The 16,313-nt window shown below is 39.4% G+C and overlaps 1 protein-coding gene across 1 annotated transcript in view; it reads right to left on the bottom strand.

Annotated features, from left to right (window-relative positions):
* septin9b (septin 9b) overlaps window positions 1-600 on the bottom strand; it is a 50,045-nt gene extending 49,445 nt beyond the window's left edge. The window contains exon 1 of the mRNA XM_059571243.1: window positions 464-600. Within this exon, the coding sequence (XP_059427226.1) occupies window positions 464-485 (22 nt within the window). The 5' untranslated portion in view covers window positions 486-600. The remainder of the gene's footprint in view (window positions 1-463) is intronic.
* Window positions 601-16,313: the final 15,713 nt, after the last annotated feature.

Genomic DNA, 16,313 nt, shown 5'->3' with positions numbered 1-16,313 from the left:
AATGAGTTACAAAGCAGAAAATAAAAAGAAGTTCCACTTCCTTATTGCTAAAATCACACCCTTGATCATGTGTTTTCCTTAGAAATGAAAAGCACAATCCACATAGACCAAACATAATGATTTTTACATTTTGCATCTTGAAAAACTGATTTCCTTTTTGTAAGAAAAAACAGTTAAGCATAGGTAGACACAAGTGACACAATATAGTTTATTCAGACCAACTACTGTTCTGTAACGACAACAAACTACTCCAAACTCAACAGACAGCCAAACACAGAAACTGCGAGTACTGAGTGTCACACCTAACTGTGCCTGACCCGACCTACCTGCACAAAGCAGAAATTACATTGTACTTTCTCTAAAGAAAAAAAAAATGATGCAATGAACACATTTCAAATCAATTCATGAGGGTTGTCATTCTTAGCTGTCTTTTAAACTGAAAGAGAGAGAAAGATTTACTTACCAGCGATTCTGTCTCGCTCCATAGCTGGATTATGGCTTCTAACAGCCACATGTGGTTTCTAGTGTTTCTCCTCCTCTCCCTTTATTTGCAGACTTCCCCTTTTTGCTTTTTCTGAGAGTCGCTCTCTCCCTCTCTCTCCGTCTCTCTGTTCTCTCACTTTGTTCTGTCTTTCTTTCTTTCTTTCTTTCTTTCTTCTCTTTTACTTCCTCAGGGTTTAGAGGGTTTCATTGACAAGTGAATCCAATGGAACTTCGGTGGCATGTGCTGATCATATGCCTTTATTCAATCGTCTTTAGTCTTTCTTTTGACCTCTTTTGACACTGAAGCTCTATTGTGTTTCAAAGACGTGGATAAGCCACATGACTGTAAACAGCCCCAAGCCCTCACATTGAATGAAAATGAGAGAAAACTGATATCACTGTTTGATACAGCTGAATTTGAATTGCAATATTTCCTAAGTCCAGTAGATTGTGCTATGTTTTACAAGAATGAAAATTACAATGTCAAATTAACTGTGTCCATATAGATTCAAGATGGCTTGTATGAAATTATACTCACCCTCAGGCCATCCAAGATGTACATTTTCAGTTAATAATTAAAAAATAAAGAAAATAATAATGATATATGACTTCCGACATAAACTTTACACATCTATGGTTAAAGGTAGCATAGGACTTTGATTAGTGTATGTGAAAGACATCGGGATACATGACCTCCTCTCCATTTCCAAGAATAAAAAAAAAATTACTTGGAGCACTCTACCACACTGATTATTATTCCTTCTGGGTCACTGATGACACAGACAAAATAAGCCTATAATAATCAGGTTCTAGAAATAATTGGCTAATATATATATATATATATATTGTATTTCTTTTGGTCAAACAAGTGTTGTTTATTTAAATCATCTTACAGGGTATAACACATGCCATCAGTCTTAATATCAGTGATTCACCACTATTGAAGACAGTATTAAAAATCATTGTTTTAAATAATACATAACATAAAACTAAAGTTTCAAAGTTGACTGAAACCCTTCTAATCATATGTAAATGCGAACCACTGAGAAAAAAAGCAGAGTGTTGATCACACTAGAGGGTGACACGGGAGTGGATTTTCAAATCTGTCCCGTCCCACTCCAGCAAAAAAAAAAAATCCTGTCCTGTCCCAATTTCATGAAAAAACTGGGGGGAAAATCCCGTCCCGTTCAATCCCGAAAGAATGAATCCCGTTCCTGCCCACTCCCAGATTGTATATTTTTTGGCTGGAATCTGTCAGTTACAGTAAAAAAAAAGAAAATACAGTAGGCTACAGATCACAGCATGTCAACTTTAGTTAAATAATTTTAAAAAAAATGTGTATATATATATATATATAGTACAGACCAAAAGTTTGGACACACCTTCTCATTTAAAGAGTTTTCTTTATTTTCATAACTATGAAAATTGTAGATTCACACTGAAGGCATCAAAACTATGAATTAACACATGTGGAATTATATATATGGAATTATATACATAAAGAAAGTGTGAAACAACTGAAAATATGTCATATTCTAGATTCTTCAAAGTAGCCACCTTTTGCTTTGATTACTGCTTTGCACACTCTTGGCATTCTCTTGATGAGCTTCAAGAGGTAGTCACCTGAAATGGTCTTCCAACAGTCCTGAAGGAGTTCCCAGAGAGATGCTTACCACTTGTTGGTCCTTTTGCCTTCTGTCTGCGGTCCAGCTCACCCCTAAACCATCTCGATTGGGTTCAGGTCCGGTGACTGTGGAGGCCAGGTCATCTGACGCTGCACCTCATCACTCTCCGTCTTGGTCAAATAGCCCTTGATGCCTTCAGTGTGACTCTACAATTTTCATAGTCATTGAAATAAAGAAAACTCTTTGAATGAGAAGGTGTGTCCAAACTTTTGGTCTGTACTATATATATATATATATATATATATATATACATTGCACACACATTAAATTTCATGTAAATCATCCATGCTAACCTGGGTCACGCTCAAGTTCACATGACCCAGACGGCAGAAACTGCATCTTGTTTGCTTTAATTATTTTACAGAAGCACTGCGTTTCGTTGTTATTCGGAGTGCACACAAATAAACGTCGAAAGATTGATTACTTTTATCTGTATGACCAAAAATGTATTTTATGAGTATGACTATTTTAACAACAAATTCCCTCTGCTCCGAGCATTTAATAATCACTCTGCTGATCACTGCTACCAGAAACACCGCTCCGCCTTCCTCCATGGATAAAGTATTTCAGTGTATTTCATTGTTCATAACAATATAAATATATATATAAAAAAAAAATTTATTAAATAAAATAAGATTTACAAAGGGGCTTAGGCTATTGTGTGCAAACTTTTTTTATCCTTACCACACACCCAACTAATAACATTGTCAGCATTAAAAGGTATAATTGCAGCTTTCTGCCGTGAAAATTTTCATCATTTATTTTATCTACAGATCGATGCATTTCTTACAGATTTCTGCTTATTCAAAATCAGAGACAGATGAAGTAGCACGGTAAGATTACTTTTTTAAATGCATTACTGGGAAAGCGATTGCGTATGAATGTGCTGAATCTGTTTAAATCATGCTTGAACCCGAAAATATTCAGTAAAAGGAACAAACTCCTTGAGAACTAGCCTGTAACTTCCCGCTCGGTTATTGCCGTTGTAAGATTATTAAGTGAATTAAGATCAATATAACTGGGGATTGAATTACAGTGAATAAGAACCGAATTAGTATGCAAATTATTCATAATTAATATTTAACACTTTATCAACTATTCATCCACCGATAAATTGAGATTAGGGTGTTTTAGCAATTCTGGACAAAATATTATCCCGTGGCCTACGGTAATAATATCATACAATTATAATAACTGATTATGAGCAAGGTAACAGAATCTACAGTTTAAGGCAGTAACTTGTAAGCACACAGCACAAGACACTGGTATGTAAAATCAAACAAGGCTTTATTGAACTACTCTAATACACACAAACTAAACTAACGAAAACAATGTAATGGAGTCCAGCATTAGACATTATTTCTTGACCACAACCTGAGAGAATCAATCTACTAGCACTTTAATCTTAGTTCGTTTTCTTAATAAGATTTACACCAGTTTCAGCCAGAATTAGGAGATATTGTGGATGCTCCTTGTGGGCGCGTGCGTTCCCTTCTGTAATGAAGTTGCTAGAGAGGGAATGGTGATGGTTGGTTGGCTTTGCCGGGTGGCACTGCATTCGTGAGACTTCCTTGATTGCGGATTGCTATGCTATGGATCTTACGGAAGAGTTGATGAGTTTTGAGTGAGCTCTTGGTGGTTTGAAGAGTACACGCTGGACGATGGAAAGGTCAGCACAAAACATTGGCAAGAGCCAAAGTCACTGCAAGCAGGACAAAAAGACAAGGCAAAAAGCTTGTTATTGGGTTATAAGCGTGTCCATCTGACCTGTCTTTCTTAGTGCGACAGCCAATCAGATATTTTCTTGGGCGGGACCTACGCCCTATTCTCCGGTTCTTGCATGTAATTAGCGTAATTTCCATGTGATCGCGTGTGTCCAAACTCCTGAGAGTTTAGTTTAAATGCTTTAATAAGCAAACTTAATAGTTTAAATATGGTGCATCCTACACACATCTACTTTATATCAAAACTCTAGAAATCATTTAACCATAAAGTAGGTACCAATATACATATACTTCCCATAGTTGAGGTGGAAGTAAATAAGGATTTAGCCGTGATAAGTGTTTAACACACAAAATTAACTTGAGTAATATAAAGTATGCATAATACAGAGAATACACATGTATGAGGCAACTTCTGGTGATTAGTTCCTATAACTGAGGAAGAAAACCCTACAAATAGGCTGTAATGACAGTTAAACACACAGAAATAATTCCACAGGTTATATAAAAAATAAATGATACTTAAGATATATGTGAGATAAATACAGGTAATCAATTCAGCTTATTGGAAGCAATTTTGAGACCGTTGTTGGTATTAAACCACAAGTGGGTTAAATTTCAGTCTATTGGTTTTGGAGACAAAGTCTCTGGAATTTACAGCTGTAGAAAGGAGGTGTTCCCTGATTGTGATGTGGTGATCCTGGGCCATAGGAATGCCTTAGCATCCTTCCTTTCCTGATAAGGCTGGGGATTTATGCATTGGGGTCACCACTGGGTTTCTTGGCCATTTGGTCTTAAGTTTGGGGAACAAAGATAAATCTTTTCCTGCTGTCCTGGCATTGCTGGTATGAGATTAGACAGGCACAAAAAGGGAAAGGGGGGGGGGGTGACATCTCCTTTAACCATCTTGGCACCATGACTGTGTTTTATGACGCACTAATGATTCAGTGGGGAATGGACTGTTCAAGGATAATCCTACACCGTCATTATAATCTTCTGATCGGAGAGATCCAATTGTACTCGTGATGAAGTGGTCTTGGAGCGAGTGAAATTTACGACGCTCCGACTTTTAAAAAAATCTACTCCTCGCTCCAGTCAGGATCACACCGCTCCGCTCACACTCTGATTGGGTGAATGCGGTGCTCAGAAAAAGCACAGGTCAAAGCAGCGCGCGAATGAAACAGTTAAAAGCACATGTGAATGAGAGAGTACGCGCTGAGTTAACACTGCTGTGAATGCATGTGGTGTTGTTCAGTATATGACAGAGAAGCCAGAACTGCAGCTGATAAAATGTGCGCTGTAGCACGATACTACATTTCTTCAGAAGCAGATTGTAGAGACATTTTTATTGTCCATGATCAAAAATCTTCATATAGCACACCCCTAGTTTATAGTTTATTTCTATAAAAGGTAGGCTATATTTGTGTATAAAGTTGGGGATCCAAGTATCCCCGCTGACATTTTTTCCTGCCCAGCCTCTAGATCACACACAGTCTGGAGACAAATCTCTCTCTGTTTGTTCGTGATGCAAGGGAAAATTACAGTTTGAATATGTACATTATTTTCTTTATTCAAACACTATGTCTGTAAAGGCGTGTCTGAAGAGCAGAGTAGACTCTAAGCATTTGCCATATGGTTGTAGCCAGTATATTTTTGTATGTTTTAAATATCTTATGCATATAGCTTTTTATCTGTCACATCCACTGACTTTTGTATTTTGCTTTAATTCCCCATGTGCTCCGTGACCTAGTTTCTCTCAGTTTCCCTGATTAGTTCATTCTTTTTACCTGTCCTTGTTAATTATCTCATTTGCTCATTTGCTTGCCTGTTTTTTTTTTTAAACTGAAGGCTTGTAGTGTAGGAGGATATGTTGATCCTACATGTGTATCCTGCCTGTTTCCTGTGATGTACCTTTATCATTTACTTTTGTGCGTGGTTTTAGACCATGTTACGTAACAGAATGCTGGACATATACAGTCTTTTTTGCAGCATTTTTGTTTCCTTTGCCCCCACTTCTCTGTCACCATGGACAATCCTAACGTTGCCCTGCTATGCCTGGAGCAGAGGGACCGCTCCCAGGAGTCTCACACCAGTGATTTTTTGGAGCTGGTGTGCCAAGCACATTATCCATTATCTTAACATTTACATTTACATTTAATCATTTAGCAGACGCTTTTAGCCAAAGCGACTTACAAATGAGAACAATAGAAGGAGTCAGGTCAACAAGAGAACAACAACAGAATACAAGTGCCATGACAAGTCTCAGTTAGTCTAGTACAGAATGCATAGCCAGGGTTTTTTTTTTTTTAAATAAATGAAAAGACGAGAAAAGAAGGAAAAGTGCTAGTATTAGTTGGTTAACTGCTGGCGAAAAAGATGAGTCTTTAGATGTTTCTTGAAAATGAGTAAAGACTCATTACTCATCAAAGACTCATCATCTCAATTCATTCTCAAAGCTGTACGAATTGAGATTGGGAGGTCATTCCATCAGCTGGGCACAGTCCAGGAAAAGGTCCATGAGAGTGATTTTGAACTTCTTTGGGATGGCACCACAAGGCATCGTTCACTTGCAGAGCGCAAACTTCTGGAAGGCACATAATGCCGCGTTTCTACCGAAATTACCTGGAACATTTGTACTAGGAACTTTTTTCCCCCAGGAACTTCCCCCCCCCCAGACCTGTTGCTTTCTGCATTTCTACCGCGGTGTAAAGTACCGGGAAGATTAAGCAAATAGACCAAGTGACGTGGGTCTGCGCGCGTTTCTCAATAGAAAGTACGCTGATTTTGGACGTGCATCCTCTGTAGTTTGGACTTTGCGCATTCGACTCGGGAGTGTGATGTCCACGACGATACAAATCCGGTAATTCTGCAAACAGCAGCGTACTTGATGAATTCAGTCAGCTGACCATTGTTACTGCAATTTTCCTCTCTGTAAATTTACAATAAAACGAAATAGGATATCAAATACCACTGCCTCCTTTCGTTTTCATTTAAACATAATAACAGGTGCAGAAATGTACTTAGTTCAGGGATATGTGTATTTATACAGCCATTACAATAAATTTGCCTTTTTTATTTTCATTTTAACATATAGATAAATTGAAAACAGACCAAAGATAACCTGTTAGATTTACCCAAAACTAATTATATTTTATGTTTAACCACTAAAGAGACATCAAAGCCAGCGGCACATACCAGAAGGTCTAGCCGAGGTGAGGCTACTCTTGGCGGATACATAAGCACTGAGCCGCTGATCGCGTGGAGCTCATCCTCTCCGAGATCAGAGAAACACATTTTTAAATAGGCGCTGTCTTTATAAATAAACCACAAATTTGAGTTTTAAACAACTTAATTTTTGCCTGAAATACTTTTAAAATTACATTTCATGACACAATGATAGTAATATTTTGAAAATGATCCGAATAAATGGTGGTTGAACTCTGACTCAACCAAAGCTGCATGAACTCAACCAATCAGAATGTTTAGCGCCCAAGTCCCGCCCCCGAAAGTTCTGGAACTTTGAAAAAGTACTACCTCGCCAGCAAGGACTATCGAAGGGCATTGTTTTACCCGGAACTTTATTTAGTTCCTGGTTCCTGTGGTGGAAACACACCAAGTACCAGGCCAAAGTCCCTAGTTCCTGGGTAAAGTTCCTGCAGTGGAAACGCGGCATAAGATTTAACCAGTGAGTTTAGGTATGTTGGTGCAGTGCCACTGGTCATCTTGTAGGCAAGCATCAGTACCTTGAATTTGATGCGAGTGGCTACTGGTAGCCAGTGTAACCTGATGAGGAGAGGAGTAACGTGAGCTTTTTTTGGCTCATTGAAGACAACCCTCGCTGCTGCATTCTGGATCAATTACAGAGGCTTGATAGTACATGCAGGAAGGCCCACCAGGAGAGCATTACAATAGTCCAGTCTGGAGAGAACAAGAGCTTGGACAAGAAGTTGGGTGGCTTGCTCTGATAGGAAGGGTCTAATCTTCCTAATGTTGTATAAGGCAAATCTGCAGGACCGGGTCATTGTAGCAATGTGGTCTGTGAAGCTTAACTGATGATCCATCAGAACTCCTAGGTTTCTGGCTGTCCTGGAAGGAGTTATGTTTGACGAACCCAGCTCTAAAGAGAAGTTGTGATGAAGTTGTACCCAGTGTTCCTGAGTCTCCTATGTCTCTTGTGTCTTCATGGTTCCATCCAACCCTGAATCTTCTGTGTCTCCGCTGGTTCTCTCCAGCCCTAAATGCCCTATGTCTCCACTCGTTCTGTCCAGCCCTGAATCTCCTGAATCTCCTGTGTCTCTGCTAGCTCCTCCCAGCTTCTGTTCTCCTGTATTCCCTCCCAACCTCCCTCTCCCATCTCCTCTTATACCAGTCAGTTCCTCAGCCCTATCTCTGCTGGTGCTTTTCAGTCAATCAGCTCACCCTCAGTCACCACCATCTGGGTGCTCTGATCCTCCTCGGGACTTCCAATCTCCAGCTCTGCCTAGGCATGAGGATCCTCTGTCTCCACCTCCAGCCTCCGAGTCCTGGACTCCGCCTCAGTCCTTTGACACATCGGCTCTGCCTTAGATCCAGCTCCCTTCATCTCCATTGTGGACCATCATCCCACTGGCTCCAGCTGGCTTTCTTGTCCCTTTGGCCCCACCTTGGTCAGTCCTTTGACCATCTGCTGCCTCGGGACTCTACTCGTCTGGCTCTGTCAGGTACATCCTTTCCTTCGGCTCCACTTTCATCCTCAGTCGCTCTGGCTCCACAGTGGCCTTCCAGATCACCACCTCTGCTTTTGTCACCTGAGCCTTCAGCTCCACCTTAGCCCTCCGGATCATCTGTGCCACCCTGGTTCTCCATCTACTCGGCTCCATCCTGGTTTTCTCTTCAATCTGTTTCATCTCTGTCAGTCGTCCCCAGCATGTCAGCAAAGCCTTCTCCACAATGGCTCCTCCCGCCCTCAACTCCACCCTGGAGCTTTGTTCTGGCAGGTCTCCAGGTCCCTCCTTGATTACTCCATCTGCCTTGACTCCTGCTGTCTCCGTTCTGGCTAATCCCTCCATCGTCTCCACCCTGGACTCTGTTTGTTGTCCACCTCCGTGTCTGTCCTCCGCCTGAACATCCACCAGTATTGTCTGCCTACCTTCCTGCCAGCCTTTTGCCATCCCCTGTCACTATCCTACATCCACTCCTTTTTCCTCCTCCTAAGTCCCCCTCCGTCCCACCCTTTGTTCCTGTGGCGTGAGGTCTGTGCCTTCCGGGACACGAGCGAAATGTCACATCTTTGGACTTTGTGTTGAGTTTTCATACCCCATGTGCTCTGTAACTTTTCCTCAGTTGACCTGATTAGTCCATTCTGTCCACCTGTCCATGTTAATCATCTCGTTTGTTCATTTGTTTGCCTGTATTTATAAGCCTTCGGTTTACAGTATGTCTACTTGTGATCCGGTATTGTGAATTTTGCTCCTACGTGTGTCTTCTGCCTGTGTGTTTCTGTGGTCTCATATCCTCCATCAGGTGACAGAGGTTACAGTAGTAACCAAGAAATCAAGACTCTCTCAGTCATTCAACTTTGTGTCAGTATAGTGACACTAGGGTACCCTTTACTAAACGTCACATCCAGCTGAACCGAATTACAAGGTTTGGTAGTGCAGATGGAAGCAAGCTGCTGCATGCCTAATAACAAGTGCACTCAGGCCATGTTGTAACCTTCCCTATGTCCCAATTAAGTTGCCTTAGCCCACTATATTGTGAAAGAAGGGTAAGGATCATACAATGGGAATATGTCATTTCAGCCAATTCTTGACCTTTTTTTCTTAACAATAAAAACTTACAGCTGTGCAGACCCAAGGTTTGCTCTGCAGAAGTATTATTTTCCCTGTCTTGGAGAAAAGAAAACTGTGGAAACCACATCCTTCTTGAATGGAGGTTAACATGCAAAAAACACTTCACATATAGAACAAGCTCTCTGTGGTAGTACTGTACCTGCCTGAGAATGGTGGACTGCTAAAGCCATATAGAATGGTAGCTAAAAATAGGAAAATATATCATTACCACTAGAGAAATGTGGAGCACTTAACCCAAAAATAAGAGTTTACCTGAAATTGGGCATACCACAGGTTATGCACATTTTCTTGCAGTAATGAACTGCAGTAGTTAAATAGTAAATTCCTCTGCTGAAGACTGCTGGAGAGTAAGTGATAATCTAAGGTTACTGGACATTAGAAACTCACCTGGATAATAAGAGCATAGTTATCACCTCAGAGAGGGGAAAGGCACACCATACAGGTTATACACCCAGCCAGTTGCCCAAAGTTTTACTTGTTCATGCCTACCAACAATCAGGACAAAACTAGCTCAACCCGGAGATGTTTTGATAACATAATCAAAATAACATGGTAATTTCCAGACAAAGCAATATAAAATCATTAATTTACTGTTGATGCAGCTGCATACAGATATACATTTACATTCATTCATTCAGGGGCGCCCCCAAGGGGTGGCCAGGGGTGGCCACGGCCACCCCTGTATAAACTCTGGCCACCCCTGCGGCCACCCCTAGGAAGATTTGCAGTGGGTACTATTAATTTAAATGCAGAATGTAAATTCACAATAGTTTAAGAAGTGAAAAAAAGTGCAGCACCTGCTGCAGCCACAGTTTTGCGTCTCTGAGCAACATTAAAGTGTTTCGTTCCTGAATGAATCAACCGTTTAAATGATTCGGTTCAATCGCAATGACTCACTTATTAACAGTGACTCGCTGCCACCTATTGGCGGTTTTAATTTCACATTTAATGGAACCTTTTCATTTTTTTAATAATTTCAAACATCAGTTTTCAATGTTTTATCTTTAAAATATCAAAACATTATTTATTCATTTGTAACTGCAGGTTAAAGTATTCCATGTTCCACGGAGCTGCATTAAACAGTGTGTAAAAACATCTAAATGGCACTTCAGATGCAGCTTCTGTTTTATCTGCATTGCAAAGATCAATTTTGTTGATACTGATTGCATTTGCTTGGTAACAGCCCAAATAAAAGTATTTGACCTAAAATATGGTGCACACTTTTAGAAACAATGGTGTAAAGGTAAAAAAAAAAAAAATCAGGTGTCAGCACAATTAAAAACAAGATATCAGCACAATAACACTCAGCAAAATAGTGTAATTATCATTATCGATAAAATCCTAGAACTCACAGAGATATAACTTTTTGTCTATATTGCAAACCCTTAATTTTTTTTTCTTTATTTTAATGTGCCACCCCCAAAATTTGCTGTGGCCTGATTTGGCCACCCCTGTTAACATTTTCTGGGGGCGCCACTGCATTCATTAAGCAGTGGCTTTTATCCAAAGTGATTTACAATTGAGGAATACATCAAGTGATTCATCTTAAAGATTAAAATAGACACAGGAAGGGCCTGCAATACCAAGCTTTTTCAAATAAGTACACGCTAGACTGGATATTAATAAAAAAAAAAAGCAAAGGTTTTTTTATTATTATTATTGTTTCTTCTAGGATTCTTCAGATGGTGACGAAAAAGATTTGTCTTCAGCTGTTGCTTGAAAATTGTCAGTGAAGTGGAATACCAGTGATGCCCAGTGATGAGGGTGGACAGGAAGACTGGATGATTCACAGTGTCAAAAGCAGCAGATAGATCCAGCAGGATAAGAACCTTTGATCTGGAATCAGCTTTTGCAATCTGCAAGGCTTCAGTGACTGACAATAGCGCAGTCTCAGTTGAATGGCCATGCCTGAAACCTGACTGGTTAGCATGAATGCAGTTTGTTATTTTGTGAAAGAAATAAGCTGGTTGAAGACAACTCGTTCAAATGTGTTGCTACGAATGGAAGGAGAGAGACAGATCTGTAGCTATAAATGTTTAATGTAGGTTTTTTGAGCAGTGGGGTTACCCGACATTGCTTGATTGCAGTGGGGAAAGTGCCTGTGAGGAAAGATATGTTGATGATGTGTATGAATGCTGATAAGAGTGTAGGAGAGATTGCTTGGAAAAGTTGTGAGGGGATTGGGTCTAGTGGGCATATTGTAGGATGCCTTATTGAGGAGGCAGAAGGAGAAGAGGGTAGATTTAATAACAGTGGATGTGTTTGGTTTGAGATCCTGTTGGTTTGAGATCAGTGAACTGATTACAGATTGTTCTAGTTTTGTCTATGAAGAATGTGGTGAAATCATTAGCTATTAAAGAGGTGTTGGAGGGGGACAGAGAATTTAATGTTTTGAAGAGATTATGTGTGTCTGGAGCTCTGTTGATCTCATTGTGGATTATTATAGTACAGGTTGAGATTGATCTAGTACCACTTCATCTTTCAACAGTTTTCTTTCTGAACTCTTCATGACACTGTGCCTCGTTTTCAAAACAATCTGCATCAATGTCCGAACAATCCTCTGACACAAATTAGTATGCCATTTAAAATTATCAATCTATTTGTTCCTTACACTGGAATCCTTCTGATATCTGTACAAAGACATGAATAAGCAGTTTAAACCAAACATGTCAAAGCAAACATTCTTTCACTCCAAGTGTCCTGACTACCCTTAAGAAAAAGAAGTGTATTCAAGTGTGCTATTATTATACTTCTTTTAAACTAAAAATAGGAAAGTATGCTTTTAGTTTACTTTTTATGTAGTCCTCAGAAATGGGCTTCATGTACTTCCCAGGAATATACTTAAAATTACATTTACGTATACTTGACTTATTCTTACAAAAATCATCAATATATTTGAGCTATACTCCTAGAATCCATGTTTTCATTATTATACGGTAGAGGACACAGAGAGGTGTGGGAGACATGCTGAAATATCTGTTGTTTAACATTTATTAAGAGTCAGCAGCGTGTAATTGTTTGAATATAAATATCAGAATTTTTTACAGGACAAAGAAATTACAGTAAGATGAGACTGACTGTGATCAAAGTGCATGTGATATGTGTTCCTGCAGAGAATTACTGTGATTTTATTTGTTTTTATTGTTTTCATTTTTGATCTAGAGATTTAAACTATATTCACTATATAGCCTACAGTGATTAACAAATTTATTAAAACAAATTAATGTAATGTTTTAAACCAATTTTGTAAGGTTTGTGACTGCTGTTTTTAATTAACAGTATTGGTAATTACTGTATTCTGTATTGGTTAGACCTCCAATATGCTTAAGCTTTTTAGTAACAGTATTAAGCTATTTTTAATGCTATAATATAATTATTGCTGTTATATGTTAAAGAAAGGCAGAAAAAAATTGTCAAGTGCTTTATAGTTTTCTTTATTCAGATACCCAGTTAGTCAAAAAGTACATAATGCCAGCAAGCATGTGAGCTGTTATCAAAGGCAAAAGAGGCCATTTTTGTTATGTTAATAAATACTATTTAGTTATTTCAGTTTGTTATTTGTCCAAAAATACAATAACATTTTTCGAATATTAAATTTTTTGACAAATTACAAAAATATTTTTCAAAAATATATTCTTATGATAGGTGGTCTAATAAATTAAGCACTGTATGTTTTCATAGCATTCATTTGGCACATTTGTTTTGAGGACATTGGGCACAATGTGGAATAGTGTGTTTTTGTCACTAAAATTAAAATAAATAAAAAAGGGGTTTTAATCCGATTAATTGATTCATCGTAAAAATAATCGGCCAACTAATCGATTGTCAAAATAATCGTTAGTTGCAGCCCTAGTCCTGTCCAGGGACCAGACATGGAGGTTTCAGAGATCTTGGGTTGGATGTCAGATTGTGCCCTTCCCCTGGGAGAGAATGTCCCATCCTTTCTCCCTGACCCATAGAATCAAGTAGCTGCATTTCTCCCTCTCTTCCTTGTGGTGAAACGGTCCCAAAAATATCACTTTAATGTGCTGATTAAACATTCATGCATCTGGGAGATTCTGTGATTCTCAATCCATGACCAATGGAGATGAAGTTGCTAAAAACTTACTATGACAAATTTGAAGCTAACATAGTACCAAAGGCGAACCCAATTTTTGGTACATAGATACAAGTTCACTGAAAAAACGCAGTGTGCCAGTGTGAAACATTTGATCAGTTTGTCACAGAACTCAGACTTCTCATTAAAGACAGTGGCTACACCAATCCAGAGGAGATGGTGAGAGAGAAATAACTCAAAAATGGTGCTGTATTAACATTATAAAAAGCAGTCATCATTGCAAGATCCCATGAGATTGCGCAGGCTCAGATGAGAAGTATTGCCAACGGCAGCACAAATGCAAATCAGGAGCAACAAGTGCACGCAATAGGAAAGCATGCAAAAATGGATTTAGAGCTGTCAGAAAACTCAAAAACAGACAGCATGCATACATAATGGCTCCATAAATGCGAATACCGCGGGAAAGAACACAAAAGAAAAGACACATGTAATACCCGAGAGAGACTTCAAAAAAATTGATAAGTCTTTGAAGTCTTAGCCTTCCCCTGGCCACGGGGACTTGGGGCAAAAATGCCCTAGCATAAACAAATATCTATTATGTCTGTTACTAACAATGTGAATATTATGGCGTTGTTTTACAAACAAATGTCATGAGCGCATTATTGTAGCATTATTGTAGTGCTAAAGCACATTAATACAATGCGCGAGCACAAATCTCCTCTCACTCAAACTGTGTCCTGGGCACGCTCAAATCTCTCTGGGCTCATGCACTATAGATATGAATTATTTTCGCACCTGAATTAAACGTTGTCAAAGGCTATCATTATGCACTTTTAAAAAGTAGTCTCAAAATAGATTTTTGCTGGGTCTTTCCTTGATTTTTTAATTGTTGTATTTTTGTTTTAACATAAAATGGTTACTGTAGCTACTTTGTTTTACTATATCTCTTGTATTTTGAAATTTTCTTTGCACAAATTAATCTCTCTGTAAAATAGGCTGCTTTGTTAACATGGTTTTAAAAGGTACAAATGAATAAAGCTTTAAAGGTACAGTGTGTAGGACCTGCCACGAGAGGGCGCACTACTAAAACAATAGCAAACGCGTGGTTTGATGACACTAAGGAGGAGCATGGAATGATGGAATTTGTTGTCTTCTACCCAACCGCTGACGGCCATTAATCAGACAGAAACATAAATCATGGGTTTAACGGATGAGGTAAAGTTTTGTAACTGTTGTGTTTGATGTCATCATTTTCAAATGTGAGTTCAACGATTTGCACGAGTAGATTACGTACAAAGTCAATGCAAAGACGCGATCAGACTATGGATCAGATGCATCCTCACGCAGGTCTAGAGACGCGATGCCTGGCGTTTGGCCTGTATGCCCCATAATACTAATCTTGTTGATCGTTATAGCATACGTTTTCTTTAAAGACACGAATCAAAACAACTCACCTGTCAGAATCAAAATCAGAATCAGAAAGAGCTTTATTGCCAAGTATGCTTGCGCATACAAGGAATTTGTTTTAGTGACATAAGCTTCCAGTAAACAGAGACAACAACAAAAAAAAAAAAATTCCAGGAGAATTACAAATTACCAAATAAATAAGTGTATAAACAATTGTGCTATAAATGATAATGGAATAGGATTGAGTGAGATGCAGGAATGTTCTAGGATGGAGGGGTAACAAATAAATATAAGGATATTGCACATTTTTGCATAAGCATAAGTTTAAGTGGGAAACATTTAACTGTTCATGAGGTAGATTGCCTGGGGGAAGAAACTATTCTTGTGCCTTGCTGTTCTTGTATTTGCGGCTCTGAGGCGCCGGCCAGATGGCAAAAGTTCAAAGATGGGGTGACTTGGATGTGAGGGATCCAGAGTGATTTTCTGAGTCCTTTTCCTCACTCTGGATGTGTACAGTTCTTGGAGGGTGGGCAGGGGAGCACCAATAATCCTTTCAGCAGTCCGAACAGTTCTCTGTAGTCTTCTGATATCTGATTTTGTAGCTGAACCAAACCAGACAGTAATTGAAGTACACAGAACTGACTCAATGACGGCTGAGTAGAACTGTTTCAGCAGCTCCTGTGGCAGGTTAAATTTCCTCAGCTGGCGAAGGAAGTACCTTTGTTGGGCTTTTTTCACAATGGAGCCAATGTGATTGTCCCACTTCAGGTCCTGATAGATGGTGGTTCCCAGGAATCTGAATGACTCCACTGCAGCCACAGTGCTGTTCATGATGGTGAGTGGGGAAAGTGCAGGGGGGTTTCTCCTAAAGTCCACAGTCATCTCCACTGTTTTGAGCGTGTTCAGCTCCAGGTTGTTAAGACTGCACCAGACAGCCAGCTGCTCAACCTCCTGTCTGTAAGCAGACTCGTCACCGTCCTGGATGAGGCCGATGACTGTAGTGTCATCTGCAAACTTCAGGAGCTTGACAGAGGGGTCTTTAGAGGTGCAGTCGTTGGTGTACAGGGAGAAGAGCAGAGGGGAGAGAACACATCCCTGAGGGGCACCAGTGTTGGTGGAGCAGCTGTTT

This window comes from Carassius carassius, chromosome 17, assembly GCF_963082965.1.
Source record: "Carassius carassius chromosome 17, fCarCar2.1, whole genome shotgun sequence".
Taxonomy (NCBI): Eukaryota; Metazoa; Chordata; class Actinopteri; order Cypriniformes; family Cyprinidae; genus Carassius; species Carassius carassius.
Note: the sequence above shows the minus strand (reverse complement) of the source record. Positions and strands in the feature narration are given on the sequence as shown.